Below are 16,893 nucleotides of genomic sequence, written 5' to 3' on the forward strand. Positions count from 1 at the left end.
CCCATGCCACGTCCACTCCGGTGTGGTTGGACAGTGGAAACGCTCTTAAGTGATTACGACTTCCATTGTTGTGCCGCTACCTGTGAAGCCAGCTTTATAGGAGTTGATCATTAACGCCGATTCGTCTTTTTAAAATGTCTGCTTTTAAGGGGAACTGCTTTTTTTGGTGGTGGTGGTGGGGGGGGGGCATTTTGCCCATCATTCACAACCCTTATATGAAACATGAACCCTTTTCAGTGTATTATAACACGAGAAAACAAGTTTATGTGAGCTAGCTAGCGATTTTGACGCTAAAGCCCTCACAAAAAACAGTGTTCCATTTACATTCCGGATTTGTATATTAATCAATATAAAGCGATATTATTACTGTAGAAGCTAGCATGAAAAACTATTTTTATCTCACGGACTAACACAGCGCGTCGCTAATCGCTAATCTCATCGTCATTCATGACTGAAGAGTGAATACCTAGCTCTCAATTTCACAACAAAGCCTCAACAACATGCTAGCTTGCTGTTAGCATTTTTTCTTTACCCCATAACTGGAGCACACGTCTTGTGCTGGAAGATACAGCCATCCGAATGAGAACAGACATCGTAAATGTTGTCGCTGTTGCTGTTATTGAAGGAACTAGCATAACTATGTGTATCAAGCCGTCGAGAAAATAAGTTTTTTTGTACTGTTTTAAATCATCAAAATACGGCAAGTGATTGTGTCCATAATGGCTGTGGCGAGTGTGAATATTTCATAAGTCATTTTAATTATTAACACAACATATGAAATATGCATATTGTAGAATTCTAAGACGGTATACTGTATAACTAACTACATGTTATACGGTGCCTCGCCACATATTTGCTACTAAACATCCCAAAATTGGGATTCTATAATTGCGTAGCATCGCTAGCTGTTTTAGACGGCGATGGAGGCGGCCCCACAGCAACGGAATTGAGGCATATTTCGGTTCGGGATGGGGTTAGGTTTTTATTCCAGCCAATGACAGGACAGAACAGCAATATTAGAGTCACAATAAAAAAAAATTGTCAGAGACAGGGTTGTGAAGAAAGCATCTTTTTATTAGTGTGAGGCCGAAAGGGTTTAAAAACAGTCAGTGCTTGGAATAAACCATGTTGCATCACAAAAGAGGGGGGTACACCAAAAATGATTAAGAAAAACGTCAACACTACACACTCTCTTGGGATACACACAAAAAGGACTTACAGGTGTGCGTGTTTATTTAGGGTAGGGTGTCAAAAACAACATCTAGATTTGTTCCTCATAGGAATGTACCAACACACTCTCCCCCGCTGCTCCTTCTATGTGTTGTCGCCATGGAGATAAGATAAGTGTTCACCTTTGAGAGGTCCTCACTTGGCGTTGGCGGCACCGCTGAGCACCTTGCGTACCGCTTGAGCGATGGCGTCGCGGTCGATGGCGAAGATGCGGAGCAGCTCGTGGGGTTTGCCGCTGCGGGGCAACTGCGACACCGCCAGGCGGTGTACGGTGAAACCACTTTCGTTCACCACCGCTGAGCACACCGCTTCACCCAGACCACCTGACGAGAGACCACTACTAATTACTACTAGTAATTAGATTTAAACGGTTTTAACGGTTGGCTCATCCAATAAGAGAGAGACAGAGCATCGGAAAATGGAGACAAAGACATTTCGGACATGTACATGCCCCCTGCTGGTATGAATGTATGTACTGTATGTAGGGCAGTGAGGCCCACAGGATATAGTTGAAATTAAGACGCCATGACAAGCAAGCCACTCTATCATGTCACACCCTCATCTCCGTCATAACTTACGAGCATCAAAACTGGAAAAAAATCCATTATCTTTAATTATATACATTTGACCAGCGCAACTAAAACAATAACATTAGACCTCCTACAAGGCAGAACAGTGGAACCTTGGTTAGTGTACACCCTGGTTAGTGTGGTTTTTTTTCGGGTCCAAAATTTACAACTCAATTTTGCCCACTTTCCACACTTTGTGCCACACTATATAACCCCCACACCGCTTTGGTAATGGTTTAATTTCATTTGAACATGCATCAGATTACAATTGAATGCATCACATAATCAGTTCACAGTTCCACATGTCCAAAAGGAGTAGGAAGAAGCAAAGCTTATTAAATCCTACCCCTCCATCTGGTACTTTTACAATCAGTAACTGTTACATTTGTTCACTTCCTGCTTTCCTAAAATAATAAAAAGTACAAGGTGATATGACCATCCAATGACATAATGTGTACCATAGTAAGTGTCAATATAGTGATATATATAGCACATCATGACTGGTTCAAGACTCTTCATCCTTGTATTTATTTATATATAGCGTTCCAGATCTTCCAGATTCTGCACCTCTTTCTGTAGTATTTCAGTTTTTTTATTTTTTAGTGTTTTTTATATGTATTTATAATAATTTTCTGCGTATAAAAACGGGTTTTGTGTTAAACTTTTTGGCCTTTAAATTAAATGGGTTTACATTATTTCATATAGGAAAAATTTATTTGATTAACATCCATTTTGGTTAGAGTCTGACCTTTCTGAACAGATGAATGACGTTAACCAAGGTTTCACTGCTTTTTCTTTTCTTTTTGGTTTTGTACCCCCCCCCCCCCCCCCCTCCCACATTGTGTCTTTGGGAACAGTCACATTAACAATCACGTCTTCTATGAATGTAAAAGTAACCATAAAAGTTCATGTATGTATTTACAATCGTTTTCTGTGTGTAAAACTATAAAAACGTGTTTTGTGTGTTAACCTTTTTTGCTTTTAAATTAAATGGATTTACATTATTTCTTATAGGAAAAATGTATTTGGTTAACATCCGTTTTGGTTAGAGTCTGACCTTTCTGAACAGATGAATGACGTTAACCAAGGTTTCACTGCTTTTTCTTTTCTTTTTGGTTTTGTACACCCCCCCCCCCCCCCCCTTGTGTCTTTGGGAAGAGTCACATTAACAATCGCGTCTTCTATGAATGTAAAAGTAACCATAAAAGTTCATGTATGTATTTACAATTGTTTTCTGCGTGTAAAACTATAAAAACGTGTTTTGTGTTAACCTTTTTGGTCTTTAAATTAAATGGATTTACATTATTTCTTATAGGAAAAATGTATTTGGTTAACATCCGTTTTGGTTATAGTCTGACCTTCCTAAACAGATTAATGACGTTAACCAAGGTTTCACTGCTTTTTCTTTTGTTTTGATTCCTCCACCCCAGTTCTTCGTAACTCCTCCTCACCTTCATAGTAGTGGTCTTCCACTGTAATGATACGCCCCCTAGTGGCCCTGGCATTGTCGATGATGGTCTTGGAGTCCAAGGGTTTAATGGTGAACGGGTCGATCACACGGATGTTAATTCTCTCTGTGGGATGCAGACAAGATGATTCGGAGAGACTGTCGTCACATTACACATTTCAAAACATTTATTTTGCACCTTTCTTCAGCTGTTCGGCGGCTGCCAGTGCCTCATGGAGGGTCACGCCGGCACCGATCACGGTCACATGGTCGTCATTGGTTTTGTACACAACCTGTAATGAACATAAAATATCTTAATTATGGAGGACAAACACTTCCAAAACATGGCGGTGAAGGACTAAACCGCTACCAACCTTAGCCTGTCCAACATGGAAGTCCTCATTGCAGTTGTAGATGATGTTGTTCTCTGGGCGGCTTGTTCGGATGAAACACAAACCCTGGAACAACGGCACAGATTGTAAGCTAGCTCTCGTATTATAATGCACAGAAAAGGGAAATAAGCTAGCTCTCGTATTATAATGCACAGAAAAGGGAAATAAGCTAGCTCTCGTATTATAATGCACAGAAAAGGGAAAGAAATATGTTCATGTTTCACATCAGGATTGTGAATTCATTCATTTTTACTGCTTATCCTTACGAGGGTTGCGGGCGTGCTGGAGCCTATCACAGCTGTGAATGATGGAACCTATCCCAGCTGTGAATGATCGGCAAAATTCCCGAAAAGTAAACTCCCCCTTTAAGATGCAGCTACTGCTAATTTAAAAAAACTACATTGCCTTCTGCCGCAGTTGTTTTTGAGTTAATGCTAATTAACTTGATGATTAATTGTTAATTGTTTTTGGCGCCACTCTTGCTGCTGTACTCTTGCTGCTGTGCAATACAAATTTCCCCACTGAGAGATGAATAAAGGCATATCTTAATCTTAATTATGAGGGTTGCGGGCGTGCTGGAGCCTATCACAGCTGTGAATGATGGAGCCTATCCCAGCTGTGAATGATCGGCAAAATTCCCGAAAAGTACACTCCCCCTTTAAGATGCAGCTACTGCTAATAAAAAAAAAACTACATTTCCTTCTGCCACAGTTGTTTTTGAGTTAATGCTAATTAACTTGATGATTACGAGGGTTGCGGGTGTGCTCGAGCCTATCCCAGCTGTGAATGATGGAGCCTATCCTAGCTGTGAATGATGAGCAAAATTCCCGAAAAGTACACTCCCCCTTTAAGATGCAGCTACTGCTAATTAAAAAAAAAAACTACATTGCCTTCTGCCACTGTTGTTTTTGAGTTAATGGTAATTAACTTGACGATTACGAGGGTTGCGGGTGTGCTGGAGCCTATCCCACCTGTGAATGATGAGCAAAATTCCCAAAAAGTACACTCCCCCTTTAAGATGCAGCTACTGCTAATTAAAAAAAAAAACTACATTGCCTTCTGCCACAGTTGTTTTTGAGTTAATGCTAATTAACTTGACGATTACGAGGGTTGCGGGTGTGCTGGAGCCTATCCCAGCTGTGAATGATGGAGCCTATCCCAGCTGTGAATTATGGGCAAAATTCCTGAAAAGTACACCCCCCCCCTTTTAAGATGCAGCTACTGCTAATTAAAAAAAAAACTACATTTCCTTCTGCCACAGTTGTTTTTGAGTTAATGCTAATTAACTTGATGATTACGAGGGTTGCGGGCGTGCTGGAGCCTATCCCAGCTGTGAATGATGGAGCCTATCCCAGCTGTGAATGATGAGCAAAATTCCCGAAAAGTACACTCCCCCTTTAAGATGCAGCTACTGCTAATTTAAAAAAAAACTACATTTCCTTCTGCCACAGTTGTTTTTGAGTTAATGCTAATTAACTTGATGATTAATTGACTAAAGGCATTAATTCCAGTCTATTAAAATGGGTAGAATACACAAACTGGACCCTCCCATGCCATTGTTCCCACCAAGCGAGTCCAGTTTGCGTTGGTGTTGTTACCTTGGTGTTAGCCGCTAGCTCCACAGCCTTCTCAGTAGACACGCCGTCGCTCGGGTAGAAAATGGTGGCACCCGGGATGGCTCTGAACATAGCCATGTCCTCCAGGCCCATCTGAGAGGGGCCGTCCTCTCCTACGAATACATTCACACATTTCTATACATGATGTGTCAACATGTTGGTAGACCAGCATGCATTCAGGCGTTGGCCATGCAGTATACCTGAGGAGGTGGAGGAGGAGGTGGAGGAGGAGGTGAAAGGGAAGGAGGTGGTGGAAAAAAATCGGTTTGACCTCCGTGACTTAGAAACAGAGACGTGGGGGAGACGCAGGGAGGGAGTTTGCTGATACCAGGAGGAGAAGGAGGTGGAGGAGGTGCTCAGGTCATTAACAAGAGAAATGTGAGGATCAAGTTAGGGAAGCTAATGTGAGCGTCGGCACTTTAAGAAGATGAAAGTGACCGGCTAGGTTTTGGCGGCGATTGGCTGACCGATGGAGACGCCGCAATGGGAGCCGCAGAGGTTGATGTTGCTCTCCGAGATGGCGGCCATGCGCAGCTGGTCAAAGGCGCGGCTGAAGAAGGTTGCGAAGGTGCTGGCGAAGACCACGTTGCGATCCCGCACAGCGCATCCAATGGCCACACTCACCTGTCAGAGCGGACTATTATTATTATTATGTATTATAAATTATTATTATTAGAATAGATAGTAGACGTCTAACAAATAATAGCAAGTGTAATGACCAAAATACTTGGCTGCCCCCGGTGGCTGGAAGCCATCATTACAGTGTAGTCGCTGACCAAATATATATATATATTTACATTCATTCATTCATTCATTTTCTTAAATGTTCTTAAATTAAATTAAATTAATGTAATTTAATTTAATTAAATTTAATTACATTAATTTAATTTAATTTTGTTTAATTCTTTATTATCATACTATTATTAATATGTATTACAAATTATTATTATGAGAATAGACAGTAGATGTCTAACAAATAATAGCAAGTGTAATGACCAAAATACTTGGCTGCCCCCAGTGGCTGGAAGCCATCATTACAGTGTAGTCGCTGACCAAATATATATATATTTATTTACATTTATTCATTCATTCATTCAGTTTCTTAATTTTAATTAAATTTGATTTAATTTAATTAAATTTTGTTTTAATTTAATCAACTGCTTGTATTGTTTCTTTTTCCTCATTATATATATTATTACATATGATATATATTTATTATTTACATATTTGAAATGATGTACCCTCGGAAGTACTAAAAAAAAGTATACAAAAAAATTCAGCAGGAGGATTTTTGACCTGTGATTAGTTCCCATCTAAAAATTAAAATTACATATTAACTTATTCACCATGTTTTGCTCGGCGATGTAACACTCCACATAACGATTGGGGTGTTCGTTCTTGAACAGTTCAGAGAACGTGGAGTTCTTGGTGTCTCCATCCAACGCCACCACGTGCTCATTGTACCGACCCAGCTTAGCCAGAGCCATGCCGTACGCCTTCCGCGTGGCGATCTGGTAAATAGATACACAACACATTAAACGACATATTACTGGGTTAGAAACCATATTTAGTTATAGTAATATCTCCGACCTTGTCTCCGGCTTTGTAGCTGGGGGCGCTGGGCATGCGGATGTTGCGCAGGCTTATCGGCGCTGTTTCCTCGTTGGGCGATGACGGATAGAGGCGCTTGTTACAGCTGACCATGTGGCTCTGCAACTCCTTGACCACGCTGTCGGCCATGTCTTTGGGTAGAGGCTTCCCATGCCAGCCCATTTTGTCCTCGATCGCTGAAAGATGACGTTGCCAAAAGTTGACATTTTGAGTCTTTGAACTATTCCTTTGGCGTAACATAAGTTTCATACCTTGACCTTGATCTTGAACTTAAGTAAAACTAAAATCATGTCGTTTGGTAACAGCAGTATGTGACAAAAAATAAAACAAAATTAAATTAAACAAAATTAAATAAAACTAAACAAAATTAAATTAAACAAAATTAAAGTAAACTAAATTAAATAAAACTAAATTCAAGTAAATAAATTTAAAAAAATAATTAAAAAAATTATATTAGGAAAGCAGGAAGTGAACAAATGTAACAGTTAGTGATTGTAAAAGTACCAGATGGAGGGGTAGGATTTAATAAGCTTTGCTTCTTCCTACTCCTTTTGGACATGTGGAACTGTGAACTGATTATGTGATGCATTCAATTGTAATCTGATGCATGTTCAAATGAAATAAAACCATTACCATTATTGCTCTCTGGTTCTACCATATCTTACTTATTGTGTGGAAATATGGGCTAATAACTATAAAAGCAATCTTCACTCGCTAAATGTACTGCAAAAAAAGGTCAGTAAGGATAATTCATAATGCCGCCTACAGAGAACATACTAACTCTTTATTTCTAAAATCACAAATACTTAACTTGCTGATATAGTTCATCTTCAAACAGCTAAAATAATGCACAAGGCTAAAAATAACCAATTACCTAAAAATGTCATCCAATACTTCTCTACAAGAGAGGAGAAATATGATCTCAGGGAAGAACTACATTTGAAACACTTATATGCTAGGACTACGTTAAAAAGCCATAGCATTTCAGTATGTGGAATCAAACTATGGAATGGATTGAGTAAGGAAGTCAAACAATGCACAACGATGAGCCAATTCAAGAAACAATACAAGCAGTTGATGTTTGCTAAATACAAGGATGAAGAGTCTTGAACCAGTCATGATGTGCTATATATATCACTATATTGACACTTACTATGGTACCCATTATGTCATTGGATGGTCATATCACCTCGTACTTTGGTACGTGACAAAAAAATAAAACAAAATTAAATTAAACAAAATTAAATAAAACTAAACAAAATTAAATTAAATACAACTAAATTAAACTAAATTAAATTAAAGTAAATAAATTTAAAAAAATAATTTTAAAAATTATATTAGGAAAGCAGGAAGTGAACAAATGTAACAGTTACTGATTGTAAAAGTACCAGATGGAGGGGTAGCATTTAATAAGCTTTGCTTCTTCCTACTCCTTTTGGACTTTTGGATGCTGACCAATCATGATACTTCAAATGCAGCTACTCCATCTTGGGCAGCAGTTAACAAAAACCGGCGGTTATTTACTTTTGAAGACCATGCACCGGCATCTACAGGAGACACTTAATTGAATCGATGTGTTAATTGGAGCGTGTTCAATAACTAAAGTCAGCAAAATATTAGAAACGCATCGCCGGCAACGACTGCTAGCTCATTCATGTGTAACAAAAACAGCAGGAACGGTCATAGGTTAGAATCATCATGTTGGACCCCAGACTTAGACCTTAACAGTCAACGCTATGCAAACACTGTCTTGTTATCACAAGCTACCCCCCACCCCAAAACCCCTTCAGAACAATACTTTAATAATCCCAGCACATTAGTGCAATAGGCCATTGCTGTGTATACATGAGACATTCTTAAGGATTACGGTCCCTGGATTACTTTGTCAGATTTACACATTGAATATTTCCTGTTATTATATATTACATTCAAATAAAACTGTATGTATGGAAGTAATGTTACCTTGGATGCCCTTGCCCTTAATGGTCTTAGCAATAATGGCGAGCGGCTGATGGCGAGGTTGATTCAGGACCTTACACAGCTCTTCCACACTGTGCCCGTCCACAATGACTGCATGCCACCTGTTAGAAGCAATACATCTTGAATATATATACTACAGATACTATGTACTATGTGACCCTTATCCAAAGATCCTCTATATGACAGGAGAGCTCACCCGAAGGCTTCACAGCGTCGTTGGTACTTCTCCACGTGGTGCTGCAGGGGCGCCGGGTCACTCTGACCCAGTCGGTTGATGTCCAAAATGGCCACCAGGTTGTCCAGCTGGTAGTAGGAGGCGAAGGCCATGGCTTCCCATACGGAACCCTCGGACATCTCGCCGTCACCGAGCAGGCAGAACACGCGGTAGCTACACAAACAAACAAACACACACACAATTGAACGGGAATTAACTTGATTTTTAGGGGGTCATTTACAAAACTGTATACAAATATTGCTTTGCTGTGTGCATGAGACTTGGACAACATATGAAAATTCGCTAAATTTGCATCATATCTACTTATTAAGAATGACTGTATGTTGAAATAAATGACACTTTTTTTTGGGACTGTCAAAAATGGTAATGGTAATGGTTTTATTTCATTTGAACATGCATCAGATGACAATTGAATGCATCACATAATCAGCTCACAGTTCCACATATCCAAAAGGAGTAGGAAGAAGCAAAGCTTATTAAATCCTACCCCTCCATCTGGTACTTTTACAATCAGTAACTGTTACATTTGTTCACTTCCTGCTTTCCTAATATAATTTTTTTATTGTTATTTTAAAAATATTTTATTAATTTCAATTTAAGTAATTTTAATTTAATTTAAGTAATTTTAATTTAATTTAGGTAATTTTAATTTAATTTAGGTAATTTTAATTTAATTTAATTTAAGTAATTTTAATTTAATTTAATTTTTTGTCACATACCGAAGTATTAATTTATTTTAATTTAATTTATTTTAATATAATTATTCAGAGTATTTAACACATATGCGCACCAGAGCAAGCACGCCTCCGGGTCTCGTGTTTCATAACTTCAATTCTCAACGTTCAGCCACACCCCGAACATCATAAAAATTGCTTAATAATGCGTGCGTGCGGGGCCCGGCTCTACAGTGAGGCGGGGGGTAACTAAACCGCCCTAAATAAATGGCTTAAAGCGGTGAAAATATACTCATCCAGCACGCAGCCACACTAGCATGCTAAACTACGCTAGACGTGGCGCCTACCTTCAGCGGTGTTCGGTGCCATTTCAACCTGTTTAGTTAGTTTTGTGCTGCGAGTGAGTGGTCCGCCGCGTAAATACTTCCCCATACAAATGTCACAATGGCAGCATTTTATTCATCTTATGTATCAATAATCATCTTGTTTACGTTTATCATTTATACCGATATAAGTCATTTTCTTATAATTTGGAAGAATCTATACTGGTATATAACCAAAATATCGAGCAAGCCTAGTATGCATAAAGCCGCCTTAAGATTTCTGACTGCCCCCCCCAATATGTGCAAGGCTAGAACCGACCCTGCATGTGTGTTGGAATAAACAGGAAAATATGAATTTGAATTTTTTTATTTAAATTGAATTTCTTCAATCAATCCTAGTTGCACTCCAACAGCAATCGGTAACCTTTTCCTCCTGAACACATCATGCTCAGATCGCACACATCGCCCCGCCCCGCCCCACCTCACCCCACCCAAAGCCTTGTCTTCGTCGTTAGCTATCCGCCGTCGCCTAACAATTCCTGACAGCTTTCCGGTCAAATAGAAGCGTTGTGGTTAAAATGGAAAGATAGGCCGAGACACGGCGCATTCCAGCCTCACACGCAAAGAAACAACAAAACGGAAAGCAAAGAGAAGTACCGAGACAATGGACAGTTAAAGCAACAGTAAGGAACAACCGACTGGGTTTCCACCATAACTGTAACGCATGTATGGTGATGTTACATTTACATTATTAATACTCACACTTATTTATATTTAAGCTAATGTGCAGTCATCACAAAAACTAAAGTAGTGTGATCAGGGGTTGCCATGGCACCGGGCACTTTAAGCTCTCAATGTATTGACGCTTTAATAACCAACATGTTACATTCAAAAAATATTTTATAATAAAAATAATATTTCAATAAAGATATGCACCGATGCACATCTGCTGTCATTGTGCGCGTCAGTCAATAATGTGACATTTCTACATTCATTATGGCAGATTATTGAGGCATCAGCTACCTCGGCCTTGCTGCGTTTGACACATTCATTCATGCGTATGTTTTGTTTTTTTTCACATGAACCACACCCTGACTTTGAGACGATTTTGAGACACATTTCCTGCAGCTGGAATGGAATATTCAGAAATCTAAAACATGATTATGTTTATGGAATACATTAGAATTATTGTAATTGTATAGATATAACTGTAAAACTTAATATAAAGAATGTATTATAGGTCTAAAAATATTTATCTTTATTTTATATAATTTATAACAAGTAATTCAAATTTTAATTATGATTTTTGATGTCATTTTTAATATATTATTAATATATTATATTATTATATATATATTATTATTATTATAAATTATATTCTCATGTATATTATGAGTTTAAAAAAATCTGTTTCTAAAATTGCTATCCCTTTATTATTATTATGTTATTGTTGTACTTGCATATGGAATCAGAGATTTCCCCAACTTATAATGTTTTTTTCTAGGTTTATTCTAAGTCTACACAGCTGGGAGAAAAATATTTATTTTTATTTTATTTCATTTATAACAAGTAATTATATTTTTAATTATGATTTTTGATGTCATTTTTAATATATTATATTATTAATATATTATATTATTATATCATTATTATATATTATTATTATTATTATTATAAATTATATTATTATCTTGTATATTATGAGTTTTTTAAAATAATCTGTTTCCAAAATTGCTATCCTTTTATTATTATTATGTTATTGTTGTACTTGCATATTGAATCAAAGAGATTTCCCCTACTTATTATGTTTTTTTCTGTATGTGATTAAATGTGATTAATTCTGAGTTAAGTATAGACAAATGCTATTAATTGAGATTAAATATTTTAACTGACAGCCCTATTGTAGAAATTAAATAATTTGACAAAAAGGCTAAAATATTGACACAATGATGATTTTTTTAATGTCATTTTACCTTTCTGTGCTGATTGGCTGAGAGAAATCACATGGTTCTACAGCCTTATCACAAGGCGGACGGCATCCATTTTGAATCAAGTGACCAAACGCCATCCTTTGTTCTCACAAAAGGGCAACTCGGTGATGCTGTGTCGTCATGGTAACGATCATGTCTTCATACGAAGGTTATTATTCTTCGTGATATTTAAAGTCGTACAATACGATATGAACAGTCGCGGCCCATTTCGGGGACATCGGGAGCTTTTGTGTTGCATCGCGTTAGCGTGACAGCTGCACACCGCAGCATCGCAAAAGGGAAAACCTATATGGCTTTGTGCATGCATGCATGCACGCATGCACAGTAGAGCAGACAGTAATGCAGGAGACACACCAAAAGCAAGGTGGGGGGGCGGGGGGGGGGGGGGGTTACCATTTTTGGGAGGAGGTGTTGTGGAGTGAAGCGATGGCGAGATGGGGCGTGGAGGGAGTGCTCTTGCATGTGTGGTTATTAGAGCAGAAGCAAGTGAGTATGCTCACAGCAGGCAGAGAGAGTTACAATATGGCGTCGCCCCCCCACCCCCCCATCACCATGATCATGATGATGTTACACCAACACAAAAAACACTCAATTACCTTTATGCTTTAGAGTAGAGCTCATATAGCAGTATACTATAGGTTGACTATACACTGAAAATAAGTCAACACACGGCCTTTATTGTCTAAATAGCAGCTAACAGCTAGCAGCATGAGTAGGAAGATAAATATGTCTTGCCGACTAGCATATACAAGCATGGTATTAGCATCGTCTCGAGTTTTAGATAATGAGGTTCATGCATTTGGAAGTGAGTCCTGAAAGAAGTTTGTGATGATTCAAAACGCTCTGTTTCAAAAGGCGTGGTTAAGCTGCCCCTTTGTGATGTCACAGAGGGACTGACTTCCTTATATGGTTCATAGTTAGGAAGCACCTGCTCTGCTTCTGTGTTTTCAGTCGCAACAACTTACAATTTTTATTTGCATCTTAAAGGGGCCTTTTACCTATAAGTGTAGTTAGAATGTTAAAGGCGTGGTTAAACTGTCCCTTTGTGATGTCACAGAGGGAGGGACTTCCTTATATGGTTCATAGTTAGAGCAAGCTCTGCTTCTCTGTTTACTTCTGCTCAGGCAGATGTTATTGTATTTTGTGATTTACCCTCAAGAGAAAAATATTTTCATCCCTTATTGAAAAATTCATTTCCATTTTTTTTGGGGGGGGCGTCCTATTTTTTATATATTTTTTTTAAAGCTATGGTCTGCGGTTTATCAAGCTGAACGTTAAGGTTTAGTTCTCCAGACATTTCTATTCGGAAGCACACCTAGTAATAATGTCTGTGTATTGACTCACTTTCAGTAGCAACAACTTACAATTTTTATTTTTAATTTTTTTCCACTTTTCTGACCTATAAATGTATTTAGAATGTTGTATTCTTGTGTTAAATGATGCCAGAGTTTCAGATAATGAGGTTCGTGCATTTGGAAGTGAGTCCTGGAAGAAGTTTGGGATGGCTGAAAACGCTCTGTTTCAAAAGGCGTGGTTAAATTGTCCCTTTGTGATGTCACAGAGGGACAGACTTCCTTATATGGTTCATAGTTAGGAAGCACCCAAGCTCTGCTTCTCTGTTTACTTGTGCTTAGGCAGATGTTATTGTATTTGGAGAAAAATATTTTCATCCCTTTCTGAAAAGTCTGATGAACAGCCTATTTCAGTTGCTTCGTAATTTTTATTTTCATTCCTTGAGCAGATATAATCCAATTAAAAGGTATGTCATGTGACCATGTGAACCATGTGTTACCTGGCCTCGTCAAAGTACTTCCCGGTGTAGGCCATTCCGCAAGCAGCTCCCAAGCCTTGTCCCAAAGAACCAGTAGCCACATCCACAAACTGCTGCTTCTGTTGAATCAAAACAACAGACGTTTTTCTTTGGGATTTTACTTCCCTACCCAGGAATGTCAAACATCGGAATAATATACGTAGTAATAGAACTTTCAACATGTTCCTCACCGGGACTGGGTGTCCCTCCAGGATGGAGTCGACCTTACGCAGGTTGAGTAGCTCATTCTCCTTTAGGTAGCCCGTCTCTGCCCACACGGCATACAGCACAGGGGCGGCGTGACCCTGAAGTGTAAATTCTCTAATTAACACTTCTCTTCAGTTAATCATTAATCGTTATTTAGTCGCTGGTTCTCTGGTCTACAACAGCAAATAACTATTAGCAAAAAAAAACGATTTTTAACCGATACCTTGGAAAGGACAAAGCGGTCATTGTTGGGGTTACGTGGGTCTTCAGGGCGGTACTTCATGGTATGGAAGAAGAGCACAGACATGATCTCTGCCACGCTGCAACATGATGTGGGGTGACTGAAGCACAAGGGACAACAAGATACAACTAATTAGCCACTGCATGTCCAAAAAAACAAGAGTTGAAGCACACGTATGCAGCCAAACACTTGAGATTTACTGTATTTCTAGGGTTAATTTTGGGTTAATTCACGCCACGAGTTAATGAGCGAGACTGTCTGGGTTGTGCATGTTTTTATTGTCATAGCTAACCAGTCTCCATCCATCCATTTCCTATGCTGTTTATCCTCACTATGGTCTTCTGGAGCCTATCCCAGCTGTCTTTGGGCGAGAGGCGGGGTACACCCTGGACTGGTGGCCAGCCAATCACAGGGCACATATAGACAAACAACCATTCACACTCACATTCATACCTATGGACAATTTGGAGTCGCTAATTAACCTAGCATGTTTTTGGAATGTGGGAGGAAACCGGAGTACCCGGAGAAAACCCACGCATGCACGGGGAGAACATGCAAACTCCATACAGATAAAATCTATAATAAAATATAAAAAATTATATAATAATAAAAATAAATATATAAATGTAATTTATATTTATAAATAATATACATAATAAAAATTAATAAAATAATATATATATATATTATTATATATTATCTTGTATATTATGAGTTTTTAAAAATAATCTATTTCCAAAATTGATATCCCCTTTATTATTATTATTATGTTATTGTTGTACTTGCATATGGAATCAAAGAGATTTCCCCTACTTATTATAATGTTTTTTCTATATGTGATTAAATGCGATTAATTCTGAGTTAAGTATAGACAAATGCGATTAATTGAGATTAAATATTTTAATTGATAGCCCTCCTGTAGAAATTAAACAATGGGACAAAAAGGCTGAAATGTTGACACAAAATAATAAAAGTTTTGTCTTAAATAAATAATAAATACACACACACATTAGCTTTAAACATTTTTAAAGCCCTTTTCCAAATTTAAAAATATATTTATCAAAGCATACTTTGATTTTTTAGTATCCGTACCTCAGTGGGAAAAAGACACCCCTGGCGTATAGTGTATTTATTTATTAATTGCACAATTAATATTTTGAAAACTTACACTTAATGGCTAAACAGACAAAAGCAGTACTGTAGCGGAAATAGTACACAATAGTACAAATATCATACACTTTGTATGTGTGACTGTCGACGTCACATACAAAGAAAAGGCATCGCCATCTTTTGTCTAGAAGAGCATTTTCAAACAAATATGCTAGCAAACTCTCTCAAATTGCGACTATACAGTGTAGGTTTTTTTTGTGGTCGTTTTACTTTGAACGTCAAACCGGATGCACTTGCTTACATTGAATGCCGAATATTGACACGTGCGTGCACGGGCTGCTTCAACCAGAACAAGCGTACAGCGGAGCTCCATTCGGGATCATTTCCCACGACACCTTCCGTTTCGTGCACGGAACCGGACCATATTTCTACTCCTTATGTAACACGAAAGCGGCTCCACAAGCTTAGAGATGCGGTATAGTTTATTATCCTGGGTTTAATTCAAATAATTCTTACTTTAAATGCAGATAAATATGAAAAACCAACGACCCTATGTAAAAAAATGTATGTTGAAATGACTTCCATTCATCTGACTTACGTGATTATGATATGATTATTTAATTTATATTAAATATGTATTTAATTAAACGGAATTATTGAACTATTTAAACAATATTTAATTGTTGAGAACCATTTCTTCCTCCATTGCTTGCAATTCAAGTATGTTTACCGAATATAGATTTTACGACATTAATAAGCGATTTTCTGCACCTGTCATCTCTTATTTATATGTTATATGTTTTAACATACAGTGACTTTGGATGATATTTTATAATATATAATAATTATGCATGATTTTATCTGAACCCGACATGTCAAGGTGCTCCTCTTACCCGCTGCCCGCAGCAGTGGTCGCCTTGATGGAGTGGATCCGCAGCCGGTTGGCGAGGTTCCTGAGCGCCTGCACGGTCTGCTGGTCTGGTTTGTGGTAGTCCTCCATGTTGGCTTCAGATTAGTAAGAGTTAACACACAAACCCTTTAAAAAAAAGGATGAGTCTGTGTGCGCAATGAATGATCGACTGCAGGGGTTAAAAAGGAGATAGCGGCGTTGAAGCTAGAAGAGATGGGAGGGGATTTTAGGGGCGGTAAGGGGGGGGGGGGGCGTGTTTGCACGCAAATCCCCGTGAATATGGCTAATCTAGCTCTAAAAGGAGCGCATGCTTATGGCAAAGTGTCACGCACTTTGCAGGACCAATGGTAAAGGAGTGTACTCAAAGCAAAGCTGCATTGTGCACGCCCACACATCTTAAGTCCACTATACAGTGTGATGCCGTAAAATCCATTAAAAGCACATTTTAGGGGTTTTAGGGTCTAAAATGAACACAAGATATATAATAAATACATACTTATATATCTCTTACAAAAGAAAATTCTGGTAATTAGATTTTTATTACATG

The 16,893-nt window shown here is 38.2% G+C and overlaps 2 protein-coding genes across 6 annotated transcripts in view; one reads left to right on the forward strand and one right to left on the reverse strand.

Annotated features, from left to right (window-relative positions):
* The window catches only part of nsun5 (NOP2/Sun RNA methyltransferase 5), a 30,316-nt gene that overhangs the window by 7,195 nt on the left and 6,228 nt on the right, over positions 1-16,893 (forward strand). The window contains exon 5 of one of the 5 annotated variants that reach the window (XM_058085096.1): positions 9,032-9,449. The exons of 3 other annotated variants lie outside the window; for them this stretch is intronic. The gene's annotated coding sequence lies outside the window, so the exon portion shown is untranslated. Of the gene's footprint in view, positions 1-3,229; positions 5,454-9,031; positions 9,450-16,893 lie in introns of those variants that run through there. One more of the 5 variants, XM_058085101.1, reaches the window with a different exon arrangement.
* LOC131137308 (transketolase-like) lies at positions 1,039-16,598 on the reverse strand. The gene is made up of 14 exons (XM_058085093.1): positions 16,330-16,598; positions 14,309-14,426; positions 14,070-14,183; positions 13,861-13,958; positions 9,042-9,233; positions 8,828-8,946; positions 6,845-7,041; positions 6,601-6,765; positions 5,722-5,878; positions 5,237-5,367; positions 3,621-3,704; positions 3,446-3,539; positions 3,251-3,373; positions 1,039-1,553 (listed from the first exon to the last, which is right to left on the reverse strand). The coding sequence occupies exons 1-14, from the start codon at positions 16,434-16,436 to the stop codon at positions 1,366-1,368; spliced, it is 1,887 nt and encodes a 628-aa protein (XP_057941076.1). The 5' UTR covers positions 16,437-16,598; the 3' UTR covers positions 1,039-1,365.

Source organism: Doryrhamphus excisus, chromosome 10, assembly GCF_030265055.1.
Source record: "Doryrhamphus excisus isolate RoL2022-K1 chromosome 10, RoL_Dexc_1.0, whole genome shotgun sequence".
NCBI lineage: Eukaryota > Metazoa > Chordata > Actinopteri > Syngnathiformes > Syngnathidae > Doryrhamphus > Doryrhamphus excisus.